The sequence below is a fragment of the Pongo abelii genome, chromosome 11 (assembly GCF_028885655.2).
Source record: "Pongo abelii isolate AG06213 chromosome 11, NHGRI_mPonAbe1-v2.0_pri, whole genome shotgun sequence".
NCBI classification, from domain to species: domain Eukaryota; kingdom Metazoa; phylum Chordata; class Mammalia; order Primates; family Hominidae; genus Pongo; species Pongo abelii.
In genome coordinates this window covers 72107083-72122827 of record NC_071996.2, presented here as the reverse complement: position 1 = coordinate 72122827, position 15745 = coordinate 72107083, and the positions used below count along the sequence as shown (strand labels likewise).

Sequence of the window (15745 nt, the reverse complement as noted above, 5' to 3'; positions counted from 1 at the left end):
ATTGTTTGAACCTGGGAGGCGGAGGTTGCAGTGAACCGAGATCGCGCCATTGCACTCCAGCCTGGGGCAACAAGAGTGAAACTCCGTCTCAAAAAAAAAAAAGAAAAATGTGGTATATATACACAATGGGGTAATATTCAACCATAAAAAAAATGATATCCTGTCATTTGCAACATGGGTGGAACTGGAGATTATTATGTTAAGTGAAATAAGCCAGGCACAGAAAGATAAACGTCGCATGCTCTCACTCATTTGTGGGAGCTAAAAATCAAAACAGTTGAACTAATGGATGTAGAGAGCAGAACGATGGTTACCAGAGGCTGGGAAGGGTAACAGGCGATTGTGGGGGAGGTGGGGATAGTTAATGGGTAAAAAAAAAAATAGAATGAATAAGACCTACTGTTTGACAGCACAACAGAGTGACTATAGTCAATAATAACTTAATTGTACATTTTAAAGTAACTTAGAATGTAATTGGATTGTTTGTAACTCAAAGGATAAATGCCTGAGGGAATGGATACTCCATTTTTCATGATGTGTTTATTTTTCGTTGCATGCTTGTATCAAAATATCTCATGTACCCCATAAATATATGTACCTACTATGTACCCATAAAAAAAATTTTTTTTAATTTTAATAAAAACGCTGAGGTTGGAGGATCACTTGAGCCTAGATGTTCAAGTCCAGCCTGGGCAACATAGTGAGACACTGTGTCTTAAAAACATAATAAAATTGATAAAGTTAAATTTAAATTTTCGGTATTACCTAGTACCTTGTCTGTGTTCAAATTTTCTTGATTGTCTCATAAAGGTCTTTTTGTAGGCAGTTTGTTTAAATCAGTTTCTGAGTAAGGTTCACAATTACTGTGTCTCTTAAATTTTTTTGTTTCTTTTTAAGTAAACTTTACAGAAAAATAATGTATAAAAATTATACTAGTCATAAGCATACAGCATGATGAATTTTAATATACTGATCACTTCTATGTAACAGCACCAAGATCAGGAAACAACATCATTAGTTCTTTTCATGTTCTCTTCTAGTCCTCTCACCCAAAAAGGATCTTGACCTCTAACACCATAAATTGTTTCTATAGAAATGGAATCCTGTAGTATGTACCCTTATAGTTTAGTTTGCTCAGTATGTTTTAAGGATTTATCCATTATGTTGCATGATTCCATAATTTTATTCTATTGTATATGTGCAGTTTATCCATTGTACTCTTGATGGACATTCAGGTTTTTTGCAGGGTTTTGTTGTTACATATGTGTTGCTGTTACATATGTGTTGCTGTGAACTTTCTTATGCTTGTTTTTTAGTGAATTCAAAGTCATAAAATCTATAACAGTTCCTTTTTCCTTTCTTTTGTCTTGCCATTTTCTTGTGGAAGAAATTGGATCATTTCTCCTATTAAAAAAATTCTGGAGTTCTTCATAGCACTGTTGTAGTAGCAGCCATTATATTTGTTAATATGCAACCTTGAGTCAAAATTGTTCTGTCATCTAAAAAAATTAAGTAAATCATTCAAATAATTTTTAGTGATTTTCCCCCTTTCAAAACCTTTCTACAGTATCTGACTTTTTAACTGTTGCCATTTGTTACTTTTATAATAATAATCAACATTTTAGAAAAAATAATTTTATGTAATTTACTATTTTGATTGCTTTTAATTTTATAACTATGTATTATGTGTTTTAAGTGAAAGTAAATACTAATGTTCTCCTTTGTATATTTTCTTTAATAGGTTTGATATTAAACTGCTCTCAGAATTTTCCTCTTGCCTAGCAGATCAGCGTTTGTATTTTAGTCCATTAATGGGAAAAATAGCTGATATTGTTCATAGGAACTTGGAAACCACACAGGACTTAAGGTAAATTTATTTAGGGAATCTTGTGTTGTGGTGGAAAGATCCTGGGCTTTGGATGTGGATGCAGTCAGATTTGCTACTCTTAGTTTATGTGACTTAAGGGTAATTTACTTAAGCTCTTGGAAGTTCGTTATCCTCATCTGCAAAAGAGGGATAGTAATAGCTACTTTGCAATGTTGCTGTGGGCATTAGACATAAGGTACATAAAGTGTAATACAGTATTGTTGAGGTCTGTGGAGGATCTGAGATTTTACCTATTTGCAAGCTAAGTTTGTCTGCCACATTTTCCTATGTGCCGTAGGAAGGCCTGAGACTCCGAGGTCAGAGACAGAGGACTTTGTTTTTTATAGCAATAGCAGTAGCAGAGTACCAGCATTTTCTTGTGTTGATTCCCTGAGCTCTCGTTCCCATAATGAGTTGTGTTCCAGGAAAGGAGCTCTGAGCTTAGGAAACCTGGATCTTTTATAATAAAGCATGCCTACTCTGCTCCAACAGGAGACATTATCTCTATTCTCCTAGGCTGTTTGCTATGCAAACATCCTTGAAAAGATCTGAACAAAGGCAGTCAGAAACCCACTGAAAATGGTCTCTGAATAAGTATCTAGAACATAGAAGTTTCCCAGTAATGGATAGTAGATATTATTATTATATCATGAAGTAAACCCAAGAAGTATTTAAATTAAGTATGAATTCACTGGCCAGGCATGGTGGCTCACACCTGTAATCCCAGCACTTTGGGAGGCTGAAGTGGATGGATCACTTGCTGTCAGGAGTTCGAGACCAGCCTGGCCAACATGGCGAAAACCCCATCTCTACAAAAAATACAAAAATTAGCTGGGCATGGTGGCGGGCGCCTGTAATCTCAGCTACTCAGGAGGCTGAGGCACAAGAATTACTTGAACCTGGGAGGTGGAGGTTGCAGTGAGCTGAGGTTGTGCCACTGCACTCCAGCCTGGGCAACAGAGCAAGACTCTGTCTCAAAACAACAACAACAAAAAAAACAAAAACAAAAACAAAACCAGCAACAAAACTCAAAACAACAACAACAACAAAATCCAAAAAAAACCCAGCAACAAGGAATAAATAATTAATTTATAATAAATTAACAAATAATTAATTTATAATAAATTAACAAATAATTTATAATAAATTAACAAATAATTTATAATAAAGTAACAAGTAATTTATAATAAAGTAATTTATAATAAAGTAACAAGTAATTTATAATAAATTAACAAGTAATTAATTTATAATAAATTAATAAACAAATTCACAAATTTTACATACAATGATGTCTTTTTTATTCTTTCCATCTGGGAATACTTTCTTTTCAGTTTCTTTTTTTTTTTTTTTTTTTGAGATGGAGTCTTGCTCTGTCACCCAGGCTGGAGTGCAGTGGCGCGATCTTGGCTCACTGCAACCTCCGCCTCCCGGGTTCAAGCAATTCTCTGCCTCAGCCTCCCAAGTAGCTGGGATTACAGGCGCCTACCACCACGCCCGGCTAATTTTTGTATTTCTAGTAGAGACGGGATTTCACCATCTTGGCCAGGCTGGTCTTGAACTCCTGACCTCGTGATCCACCTGCCTCGGCCTCCCAAAGTGCTGGGATTACAGGCGTGAGCCACCACGCCCAGCTTCTTTTCAGTTTCATAAAGGAGAGTTAATAATTACATTTGCTGAATGTCAAGGAACTATTAATTTGAAAGTAACATTTGAGGAGTTTCTCTGGTTTTCATACCAGTGGTTTGAGGGTTTGTTTTGTTTTTAACATAAGATTACTTACTGTCAATGCTAACCTTCATAATCCAGTACTATGATTGTCTTTGGTGTTTCAGATACGACTTTTTCTCTCATATTTACAAAGTGATTAGCACTTTGGTAAAATTAAATTATAGTAGTTTCCTGCTTTTCTTGCCCCACTCCACCCTACTTTCCTGCCTTTTTTTTTTTTTTTTCTTTTGAGATGGAGTCTCCCTCTGTTTCCCTGTCTGGAGTGCAATGACGCAACCTCTGCCTCCTGGGTTCAAGCGATTTTCCTGCCTCAGCCTCCCGAGTAGCTGGGATTACAGGCGCTCACCACCACGTCCAGCTAATTTTTATATTTTTAGTGGAGATGGGGTTTCACCGTGTTGCCAGGCTGGTCTCGAACTCCTGACCACAAGTGATCTGCCCAGCTCGGCCTCCCAAAGTTCTGGGATTACAGGCATGAGCCACCATGCCCAGGCCCCTGCCTTTTTTTAAAAAAAATACACTTATGTGGCTGGGTGCAGTGGCTCATACCTGTAATCCCAGCACTTTGGAAGGCTGAGGTGGGAGGATTGCTTAAGCCCAGGAGTTTGAGACCAGCCCTGGCAATATAGCAAGACCCTGTTTCTACAAAAATGAATAAATAAATAAATAAAAATAAAAAAAGAATTGATCATTCTTAATTGATGTAAAAATCTTTGCATCTTTTTTCTTTTTCAGTTCCTTGTCTGTTTTGATGGTCAACATATCTTCTTTAATATCACGACATTTTCAACAACAACTGGTGAACAAAACAGAACTTCTTTTTGACACCATAGATTCTTCTGAGGTCAACGTTGCAAAAAGCATAGCAAAGTTTCTTCGAAATGTTAGATATCGTTATCAACCACTATTAGAAAGATGTAATAACGTATTTTTAAGTAATGTGGACCACCTTGATTTGGATTCCATCAGTAAAATACTTAGTGTATACAAATTTCTACAATTTAATAGTTTTGAATTTATTATAATGGCTAAAAAGAAGCTAACTGAAATGATTCCTCTGTGTAATCATCCTGCTAGCTTTGTAAAATTGTTTGTAGCATTGGGACCCATTGCAGGACCTGAAGAAAAGAAACAGTAAGTTCAGTTTAAAATGCATTACTTTTTTTGTTGTGAATACGTGGAGCCTTCAAGCTTAGGTCTCCTTGCAGCTCTGGAAGGTACAAATATCACCCCATTAGGTTGTGGAAGGGAAAATAATCTCTTATGCTCTGCTCCTTGATTCTTTTTCTGATTATTCTAATTTACATCTCAAACTCTTAGTCTGTTGCTGTGTTCTGAAAGGTAAACCTCTGATACTGGGCCAACAAGAAAAAAAATGAGGGGAAACGCCATGTGTTTTTATTCTCCCTTTCTGTGCTACGTGACTGGATTTACACACATAAGACTGCCCCACCCAGTGTAAGTCTGTGGAATATTTAGAATTATAGTAGTCATAGCAGAGGGCCATTTTATGCTTTGCTGTCTTCATCACAATAATCATCAAAGCGTTTATTATGCACTCGGCATATGTTCCCATGTCAGGTTTGAGCAAATATTATGTGGTGCCTCTCATTTAGGAATTTCCAGTTTTGCTAGATATTGATGTAGGTAGTAATATTTGAAATATAATGATGAACAAATATTAAATTAACTTACAAGTATGGTTAATAGTTAAGATTCTCTCTTCCTAGGTCATGTGACTGGATTTATACTAGACATAAACTTCCCCCACCCAGCATAATTGTATGAAATATTTAGAATTACAAGCTGGGCACGGTGTTGCTCGCCTTTAATCGCATCAGAATTTCCAGTTTTGCTAGATATTGATGTAGATAGTAATATTTGAAATATAATGATGAGCAAATCTTAAATTAACATACAAATATGGTTAATAGATAAGAGTCTCTCTTCCTAGGCCAGTGACTGGATTTATACTAGACATAAACTTCCCCCACCCAGCATAATTGTATGAAATATTTAGAATTACAAGCTGGGCACGGCATTGCACGCCTTTAATCCTATCACTTTGGGAGGCTGAGGCAGGTGGATCCCTGGATCCCAGGAATTTGAGACCAGCCTAGGCAAGATGGTGAAACTTTGTCTGTACAAAAAATACAAAATTAGCCGGATGTGGTGGTGCCCACCTAGAGTCCCAGCTACTCATGAGGATCACCTGAGCCCAAGGAGGTTGAGCCTGCAGTGAACTGACATCGCACCATTGAATTCCAGCCTGGGCACAGAATGAAACCTTGTCTCAAAAGAAAAAATAAAAGAAAAAAATAAGAATTTTATATAATAGTCCTAACACATAAGTATGATTAGTAGATTCACTTAAGCAGGAGTTCCAAGACTTGCACAATAGAGGAATCTGTATCATTACTCTGTTAGGGAAAACTTTACAGAGAAAGTTTTATTTTTTAAGAGTACTTTGTGGCTGGGCGCGGTGGATCATGCCTGTAATCCCAGCACTTTGGGAGGCCAAGGCAGGTGGAACACCTGAGGTCGGGAGTTCAAGACCACCCAGACCAACATGGAGGAACCCCGTCTCTACTAAAAATACAAGATAAGTTGGGCATGATGGCAGTGCCTGTAGTCCCAGCTACTTGGGAGGCTGAGGCAGGAGAATCGCTTGAACCCGGGAGGCGCAGGTTGCAGTAAGCCAAGATCGTGCCATTACACTCCAGCCTGGGCAACAAGAGCGAAACTCTGACTCAAAAAAAAAAAAAAAGTACTTTGAATTATATGAAAAAATTTAAGAGCACATCTTAAGACTATATCAAGATGGAGACAAGGTGATTATTAAAAAAACTATTGGGGCCCAGCACGGTGGTTCACACCTGTAATCCCAGCACTTTGGGAGGCCAATGCTGGCAGATCACTTGAGGTCAGGAGTTTGAGACCAGCCTGGCCAACATGGTGAAACCCCAACTCTACTAAAAATACAAAAAAAAAAGGGCCAGGTGTGGTGGCTCATGCCTGCTATTCCAGCACCTTGGGAGGCTAAGGCAGTTGGATCACTTGAGGTCAGGAGTTCGAGACCAGCCTGGCCAACATGGTGAAACCCCGTTTCTAGTAAAAATACAAAAAATTAGCCGGGCGTGGCGGTGGGCACCTGTAATCTCAGCTGCTTGGGAGGCTGAGGCAGGAGAATCGCTTGAACCTAGGAGGTGGAGGTTGTAGTGAGCTGAGATCATACCCCTGCACTCCAGCCTGGGCAACAGAGTGAGACTCCATCTCAAAACAGACGAAGAAACACACACACGAACAAACTTTATTGGAACCGTTTTTTGTCACCAAGTACTGTTAAAATCTCAGTGCTAAAGCAGTAAAAAAGTTGGGTTTAACTGAGTCTGTCTTCAAGGAATTTATATTGCAATTGAGAGGATAGATATAATTGAAATATGTAAATACAGTAACAACATAGTTTTTGAAGAAACAGTAAAATTAGTGGTATGGATAGTGCTGTGAGCAGACAGAAGTGAGAGAAAAATATAGACTGAAGTGGTTGGGAAAAGTTTGTGGAGAAACTGGTTTTGAAACCTTTGAAAAGGTTGGTGGAAAGGATGGCATGGAGTTATCCAGTGTGAATAGACAATTAGTTTATCCTATCCTCAGATGTCACGTTTCGAGCTTGCTTTCTAAATGATTCTAAAAAACACACGTATCATGGTACTTAACATTACTGCACTACTTTGGATAGTTCAAATGACAACTAATCATAGTCAAAATGGACCAGCTTTGTTAATTTTCAGTTTATACTGTTACATCAAGTGCTTAGTGTATGAGATTTCTGATAATATCCAGGTTTATTGACTCCTAGATGTTCCTATTCAGTTTTAAAACATTTGGGAAATTGTCAGAATATCAGTTGTTCATTTCTTAGCTCTCTAGTATTGAATAATTTCACTGAATCATAGTATTTTATAACCATTATAACCTTGTATTATTTGAAAATCTTAAAAGATCTTTTACTTGTATTTTTCAAACAGTTTAAGATTGGATTATAGTGAGGCCTGAATTTCATTGAAGAAGACAATATATTTTTCTTTATTCAGTAATATTTTATATTCGAGTAATGTGGGGAGAACACTAGAATTGTATATTGGATTCAGTTTTTGTTTATATTTTTTTTCCTATTTGTTACCCAAGAACTGTTATTTAAAAAAAAATTGCAAGCTAATTTTCAGTTTTTCAACCAAAAAGTTTTTTTTTTTTTTGCTTCTAGACTGAAATCAGCTATGTTATTGATGCCAGAGGACCTAACTGGCGAGCAAGCCCTGGCAGTCTTGGGAGCAATGGGAGATATGGAAAGCAGAAATGCACGTCTGATTAAAAGGTATCTTTTCTGAAATTTATGACGTTAAGTTTGTTGTCATTCACAAGCACCTATTTTTTTCTGAGGAAAAATGGTTTTCTTCTTTAATCTACCAGTTGTTTTGAAGAAATAAGGAATTAATGCTTAAGGCACTGTTTATGTTCTACTTTGTTTTTCTTCTCTTTTTTTTTTCTGAGACAGAGTCTCACTCTGTTGCCCAGGCTGGAGTGCAGTGGCACTATCTCTGCTTACTGCAACCTCTGCCTCCCTGGTTCAAGCGATTCTCCTGCCTCAGCCTCCTGAGTAGCTGGGACTACAGGTGCCCACCACCGTGCCCCAGCTAATTATTTTTATTTTTATTTATTTATTTTTTTTTTGAGACAGAGTCTTGCTCTGTTGCCCAGGCTTGAGTGCAGTGGTGCCATCTCGGCTCACTGCAACCTCTGCCCCAGACGGGTTCAAGCGATTCTCCTGTCTCAGCCTCCTGAGTAGCCTGGATTATAGGCGTCTGCCACCACGCCTGGCTAATTTTTGTATTTTTAGTAGAAGCGGGGTTTCACTGTGTTGGCCAGGCTGGTCTGGAGCTCCTGACCTCAAGTGATCCACCCACCTCGACCTCCCAGAGTGCTGGGATTACAGGCGTGAGCCACTGCACCCAGCCCTCCAGGCTGGTCTTGAACTCCTGACCTCAAGTGATCCGCTCACTTCGGCATCCCAAAGTGTTGAGCCACTGTGCCTGGCGGGTTTTTTTTTTTTTTGGAGACAGGGTATGGCTCTGTTGCTGAGGCTAGAGTGCAGTGGTGCCATCACAACTCATTGCACCCTCCACCTCCCAGGCTCAATTGATCCTCCCATCTCAGCCTCCTGAGTACCTGGGACTACAGGCACGTGTCGCCATGCCCACTAATTTTTGTATTTTTTGTAGAGATGGTGTTTTGCCATGTTACCCAGGCTGGTCTCCAACTCCTGGGCTCAAGGAATCCATCCGCCTCAGCCTCCCAAAGTGCTGGTTTGTTTTTCAAAGTAGAAATGACAATTGTTTATAGCTTTTTAAATTTTATTTGTGCTATTACACTCAAGCAGAGCATCATAACCTTGTAAAATAGAGAGCATAAAGACCCTCCTTTTATTTTTCTCTTTTCTTTTTGTTTTCTTACTTTTCTTTCTTAGTTTTAAAATTTTTTGTAGAGATAGGGTCTATTTTGCCCAGTCTGATCTCGAACTCCTGGGATCGAGCAATTCTCCCAAAATTACCACCAAGGCCGTAATTTTCAAAAGGAAAGTTTCTGCAGCACAGTCAGTGTCTATATGAACTTGAATTGTCTCACACCACAATGTTACCTTGAAGTCATACTGCCATTTGTTGGCTTTTTGGTAACTTGAGATTTCAGAAGAAAAAATATATACTTATATTTTTACATATGCTTAATTGTATATGCCTAATTTTTCATGACCTATTATATGTTCCTTTATTTTAATATTTCTTTGTCCCATTTTTTTCCAACTTATAGCCTCTTAGCATTTCCCTTTGCTTTTAAGCATCTTCATTTGAGGGCCAGTGGATTTAAGGAGGAAAATTAAATTAGTTTTGCTAATTATTGGTAACTCTTGGTAAAGATTTTGTTATGGGGAGGATGTGGAAGTTGATGCTGTGTGAGATTTGTTTAATTGAGGAAGAAAAACTATGCTTTTCTCTTCTTGTACTATTGATAATTGAATATTATTTCATTCACACTTAATTGATCGCTTTTACTTCATTCTGTTTTGGTTGTTTACATTTCTAGAGCCATCTTGAGACATTTCTTCAAGAATAGAAAATCTCATCTCATTCATTGCCGTTTCTCCAGCACAGAACAGAGTGTCTGGCGTGAAAGCACCACAGTAAATATGTAATAAATGAATGAACTGGTTATAATATATGCTCTATCCTTTTTAGAGTTACTTCAGTTCTGCATAAACATTTGGATAGCTATAAACCATTAGAGTTGTTGAAGATAACTCAAGAATTGACTTTTCTGCATTTCCAAAGGAAGGAGTTTTTTGCGAAACTTAGAGAATTACTGCTTAGGTAAGATTAAAATAGAAATTTTGTTTAGTGTTTCATTTTCTAGCCACAATATTTGTTTTGTTTAACTATGTACAGTGGTGCTAGAAGTTATGGAGGCAAAATTGTGAAGCTTATTAGTAAAAATGTTAAGACACTTTATCTCCCTCCGTGGCCATTCTGCCCCTGCCCATGCTGGGTATATTTTGAAATGGAAATGAGGCCAGCAGGGTGATGAGTTCCCTAGGGGAGGAATGGCAATAAACTGATGAATAGCAAAGCCATTCTCCTTTCCTGCAAAATGGAGTCACCATGAAAAGATTGGGACTGCTGACGAAAGTTAAACTCCATTTGGGAGCATTCATATTTAGGGCCTTTCAGTCTTGCATTCATGCCTATTTTAAGGCTTATTAAATTTTTGAGAATAAGATATAATGGTGATGTTGGTGAAAAAGTGTTTTATTTTCTTTTCCTTTTTTTTTTTTTTGAGATGGAGTCTCGCTTTGTTGCCCAGGCTGGAGTGCAGTGGAGCGATCTTGGCTCACTGCAACCTCTGCCTCCCCAGTTCAAGCAATTCTCCTGCCTCAGCCTCCCGAGTGGCTGAGAATACAGGCGCACGCCACCACACCTGGCTAATTTTTGTAATTTTAGTAGAGACGGGATTTCACTGTATTGGTCAGGCTGGTTTCGAACTCCTGACCTCAGGTGATCCACCTGCCTCAGCCTCCCAAAGTCTTGGGATTATAGGTATGAGCCACCGTGCCCAGCGAAAAAGTGTTTTCATGTAGAATTTTCCCTTTATAATTTAAAATCACCTTATTTTCTACAGATGTAACTTTTTTTTTTGTTAGAGACAGAGTCTCACTCTGTCCCCTGGGCTGGAGTGCAGTGGTGCAATCATAGCTCGCTGCAGCCAATCATAACTTGCTGTAGCCTCGAAGTCCTGGGCTGAAGTGATCCTCCCACCTCAGCCTCCCAAGTAGTAGTGCTACCAAACTTGGCTAATTTTTTTTGGTTTGTTTTTTGTAGAGATGGGGGTCTCACTTTGTTGCCCAAGCTGGAGTGCAGTGGCATGATCGTAGCTTACCACATCTTCAAACTCATGGGCTCAAGCAATCCTACCACCTCAGCCTCCTGAGTAGATGGTTTTACGGGCTTGAACCAGCATGCCCATCTAGTATGATTTCTTACCGTTATTTATTTATTTTTTTTTGAGATGGAGTCTCGCTCTGTCGCCCAGGCTGGAGCGCAGTGGCGCGATCTCGGCTCACTGCAAGCTCTGCCACCCGGGTTCACGCCATTCTCCTGCCTCAGCCTCCTGAGCAGCTGGGACTACAGGTGCCTGCTGCCACACCTGGGTAATTTTTTGTATTTTTTTTTTTTAGTAGAGATGGGGTTTCACCGTGTTAGCCAGATGGTCTCGATATTCTGAGCTCGTGGTCCGCCCGCCTTGGCCTCCCAAAGTGCTGGGATTACAGGCGTGAGCCACTGCGCCCGGCCTGATTTCTTACTGTGATTTCTGAAAGACCAAGCATATAGTTGAAAATGATTTTTATTATAATAAAGTGATATGCCATTATGGTTAAAAAGGTTTTGAACTGAGTAATATGAAATAACATGTTATCAGATGAGAATTTAGCATATTAGGATGTTATAAGAAAGTTTATCTTTTTCTTGAAAAATAACTTTCTTAAGATGGTAAGATGATAAAATGCTTATTGTTTCTTCACCCTTTCCATATTTAGTCTAGAATTTCCATAGACTACCTCTCAATTATGAATTTTATGTTCTAAATTAGAAATTAAACACTAGCCCAGGCATGATTTATGTCTGCACAGTGGGTTTGTTTTTTTTTTTTTGCATGCTTTAAAAAAATTTTCTATATTTTATTTTTATATTTTTATTTATTTTTATTTTTGTATTTGTTGTTTTTTGAGATGCAGTCTCGCCCTGTCACCCAGGCTGCAGTATAGTGGCATGATCTTGGCTCACTGCAACCTCCGCCTCCCAGGTTCAAGCGATTTTCCTGTCAGCCTCCCAAGTAGCTGAGATTACAGGCATGAGGCACCATGCCCGGCTAATTTTTGTATTTTTAGTAGAGACTAGGTTTCACCATGTTGGCCAGGCTTATCTTGAACTCCTGACCTCAAGTGATCCGCCTGCCTCGGCCTCCCAAAGTGCTGGGATTACAAGCATGAGCCACTGCACCTGGCCTATGTTTTATGTTTTTAAGAAATATTTCAGTAGCTTTTGGGGTATAAGTGGTTTTTTGTTACATGGATGAATTGTATAGTGGTGAATTCTGAGATGTTAAGGGCACCCATCACCTGAGTAATGTACTTAGTACCTAATGTGTTGTTTTTTTTGTCCCTAGCTTGCCTAGCAACCTCTTTTCTGAGTCTCTAACATCCATTATATCACTCTGTATGCCTTTGCATACTCATAGCTTAGCTCCCACTTGTAAGTGAAAGTATACAATTTTTTATTTTCCCCTCCTGTGTTACTTCACTTAGAATAATGGCCTTCAGCTCCACCCAAGTTGCTGAAAAGACATTATTTTGTTCCTTTTAATGGCTGATTAAAGGTGTATTAAATATACACCATGATATCCATGGTGTATATTTACCACATTTTCTTTATGCACTTATTAGTCAGTGGGCATTTAGGTTGGTTAACATCTTTGCAATTGTCAATTGTGCTGCTGTAAACATACATTGCACAGTGTTTTTTAAAAAAATTAAATTATTCAGTACTGATGAATACTTCTCGGTATGTTAACAGAAAAATAAGAGCAGGAGTGGGAGCATCAAAGAAGATTTCATTTTCCTGTAATGTTTTGTTGCTTTTATGAAAAGACTTGAAGCACATACGATAATGTTAAAGCTTATTAAGTTCTGAGTAAGGAGAGCCTTTATGTATCTCTTTAGTTTAAAATTATATCAAAAGTGTTTGAGTTACTAACATTTGAAAGTTTGGTGTTGTTATATAAAAATCATAGGTACTTAATATTTCAGAATTACCTTCTTCCACTTCAGTGCAGATAATCTCAAGTAGATATTAGAAGGAATGTAGTCTATTTGAACTAATAATTTACATAAATTCTTATGTAAATAGGTCCTGAAACAGCTCAAAGAACCCAGAGTTTTCATGTACTGGAATAATGTCTGTTGTTGTTTTTTAACTTATTGAAATATAATCTACATAAAATATACATATGCCTTCCTCATTACCCTGTCCTCACCTCCAAGATTAACTGTCTCTATTTGTAACTGCATGGACTGGTTTTGCCTTTATACTTTACATAAATGGAATCATTAGTATGATTTCCTTTATTTTTTGAGACAGGGTCTCATTCGTTTTCCCAGGCTGGAGTACAGTGGTGTGATCTTGGTTCACTGCAACCTCAAGTGACCCTCCTGCCTCAGCCTCCTGAGTAGCTGGGACTACAGGCACGTGCTACCACACCCAGCTACTTTTTGTATTTTTAGTAGAGATGGGGTTTTGCCATGTTGCCCAGGCTGGTCCCAAACTCCTGTGCTCAAGTAATCTGCCTGCCTTGGCCTCCCGAAGTGCTGGGGTTACAGGCATGAGCCACTGCGCCTGGTCAGTGTGATTTCTTTTGTGTCAGGCTTCTTTTGCTCAATACTAAGTTTATGAGATTTGTTTATGCTTTTGTCGTATAGTATTCTCTTGTAAGAATATAACAAAATTTATTTATTTATTCTATTGTTGATGGATATTTGATTTATTTCCAGTTTTTGGTTATTATCAGCAGTACTGTTTATGAACAAATTCATGTATATTTTTTAGTGAACATACATATTCATTTCTGTGTGCCAGCGAGGGTATGCATGTCCTCATCTTCAGTAGATGCTGCTGAACATTTTCTAAAGTGGTTATACCAGTCCCTACTCCCACTAACAGAATGTACACATTACTATTGTTCCATATCCTTGCCAACACTTGATTTTTTTTTACTTTTTTTCCCCTATAACCCAGGACAGTGCTCATGCTTTTTAATTTGAGCTGTTGTGGTGGGTATGTTGTAGTATTATAAATAAACATACACAAATATCTAAGCTTTGACAATTGAGGAGGTATCACAAGGAAAAACACCAAGTGGAGGTTGGAGAAATTGTATCTGTTGGGGGTTTAATTGTAGAAAAGTATCTCAACATTGGTAGCTCCACAATGATGCAGCTTTTTGAAGGTTTTCATTTCTTAATATAAAATAGTGTATTAATTTTTTGTGGTTATAAGAATAAAATATGCAGTACGAAGTGCCTGCTTGTGTCAGGCACTGGGCCAAATATATAAAAATCATTTTGAAAATTTTGGAAAACGGAAAAAAGTATATTTGAGAGGCTGAGGCAGGAGGATCATTTGAGGCCAGGAATTCAAGACCAGTGTGTTCAACATAGCAAGCCCCCATCTCTACAAAAAACTAAAGAATTAGCAGGGTGTAGTAGTTAATGCCTGTAGTCCTAGCTACTCAGGAGGCTGAGGCGGGAGGATCACTTGAGCCCAGGACCTCAAGCTTACAGTGAACTATGACCATGCCACAGCACTCCAGCCCGGGCTATAGAGTGAGATCCTGTCTCTAAAAAAGAAAAGAAAAGAAAAAAAAATATAAAGAAGAAAATGAAAATTATTCATAAACTCATTCATCCACTGTCAACAATATAGTTTATTTCCTTGTTGTATACTACATATATGTATTTTTTTTCCTAGTTGACCATACAATTTCGTTTGTTTTTGCCCATTTTACCTTGTAAGCATCTACATCATTAAGAACTTTTTGTAAATCTTTTATAATGGCTGGTTAATACCCATCATATGACTGTACCATAATTCACTTATTACTATTCCCCCTCATTATTTAGATTGTTTCACATTTTAGCCATGTAAAAAATATGATAAGGCATGGTGGTGTGCACCTGTATCCCAGGTGTAGGCCCAGCTATGTTTGGGAAGCCAAGGCAGGAGGATCACTTGAGCCTAGGAGTTGGAGATCAGCCTGGGAAACATCGTAAGTCTCCCTCTTAAAAGAAAAAAAAGATGAATAACAACACACATCTTTTACCTGGATTTTATATTAGTTTATTAGGTTAGTTTCCCAGACAGGGATTGACCATGTCAAATGATAAAATACTTTTAAAGTTTTCAAAGCCATACTGCTAAATTACTTTCCAGGAAGTTACACCAACTTTTTAAGTTTACTAATGGTGAATGAGAATGCCTGTATCAGTACACCCTTGCTAACACTGAGTATTAATATTACGATTATTTTAGTATGCTAATTTAAATATTTTAAATGGCTGGGCATAGTGGCTCATGCTTGTAATCCCAGGACTTTGGGAGACTGAGCTGGGAGGATTGTTTGAGCCCAGGAGTTCAAGACCAGCCTGGGCAATAAAGCAAGACCCTGTCTCAACAACAAAAAACAAAAAATTAGCTGGGTGTGGTAGCATGTACCTATATCCCCAGTGTGTAGGGAGGCTGAGGTAGGAGGAGTACTTGAGCCTAGGAGGTCAAGGCTGCAATGAGCTATATTGCGCCACTGCCCTCTAGCCTGGGCAATAGAGTGAGACCCTGTCTCCAGAAAAAAATTAATTAAAAAAATATTTTAAAAGTAACTCAATGTATTTATTTATTTATTTTTATTTTTTATTTTTTTTTGAGATGGAGTTTCGCTCTTGTTGCCCAGGCTGGAGTGCAGTGGCACAATCTCGGCTCACCGCAGCCTCCACCT

General features: G+C 38.3%; 1 protein-coding gene across 2 annotated transcripts in view; it reads left to right on the top strand.

Moving 5' to 3' along the window:
* FASTKD1 (FAST kinase domains 1) overlaps positions 1-15745 on the top strand; it is a 44199-nt gene that overhangs the window by 8867 nt on the left and 19587 nt on the right. For both annotated transcript variants that reach the window (XM_024243097.3, XM_063712848.1), the window contains exons 4-7: positions 1742-1867; positions 4331-4729; positions 7860-7970; positions 9886-10017. In XM_024243097.3, the coding sequence (XP_024098865.1) occupies positions 1742-1867; positions 4331-4729; positions 7860-7970; positions 9886-10017 (768 nt within the window). The remainder of the gene's footprint in view (positions 1-1741; positions 1868-4330; positions 4730-7859; positions 7971-9885; positions 10018-15745) is intronic.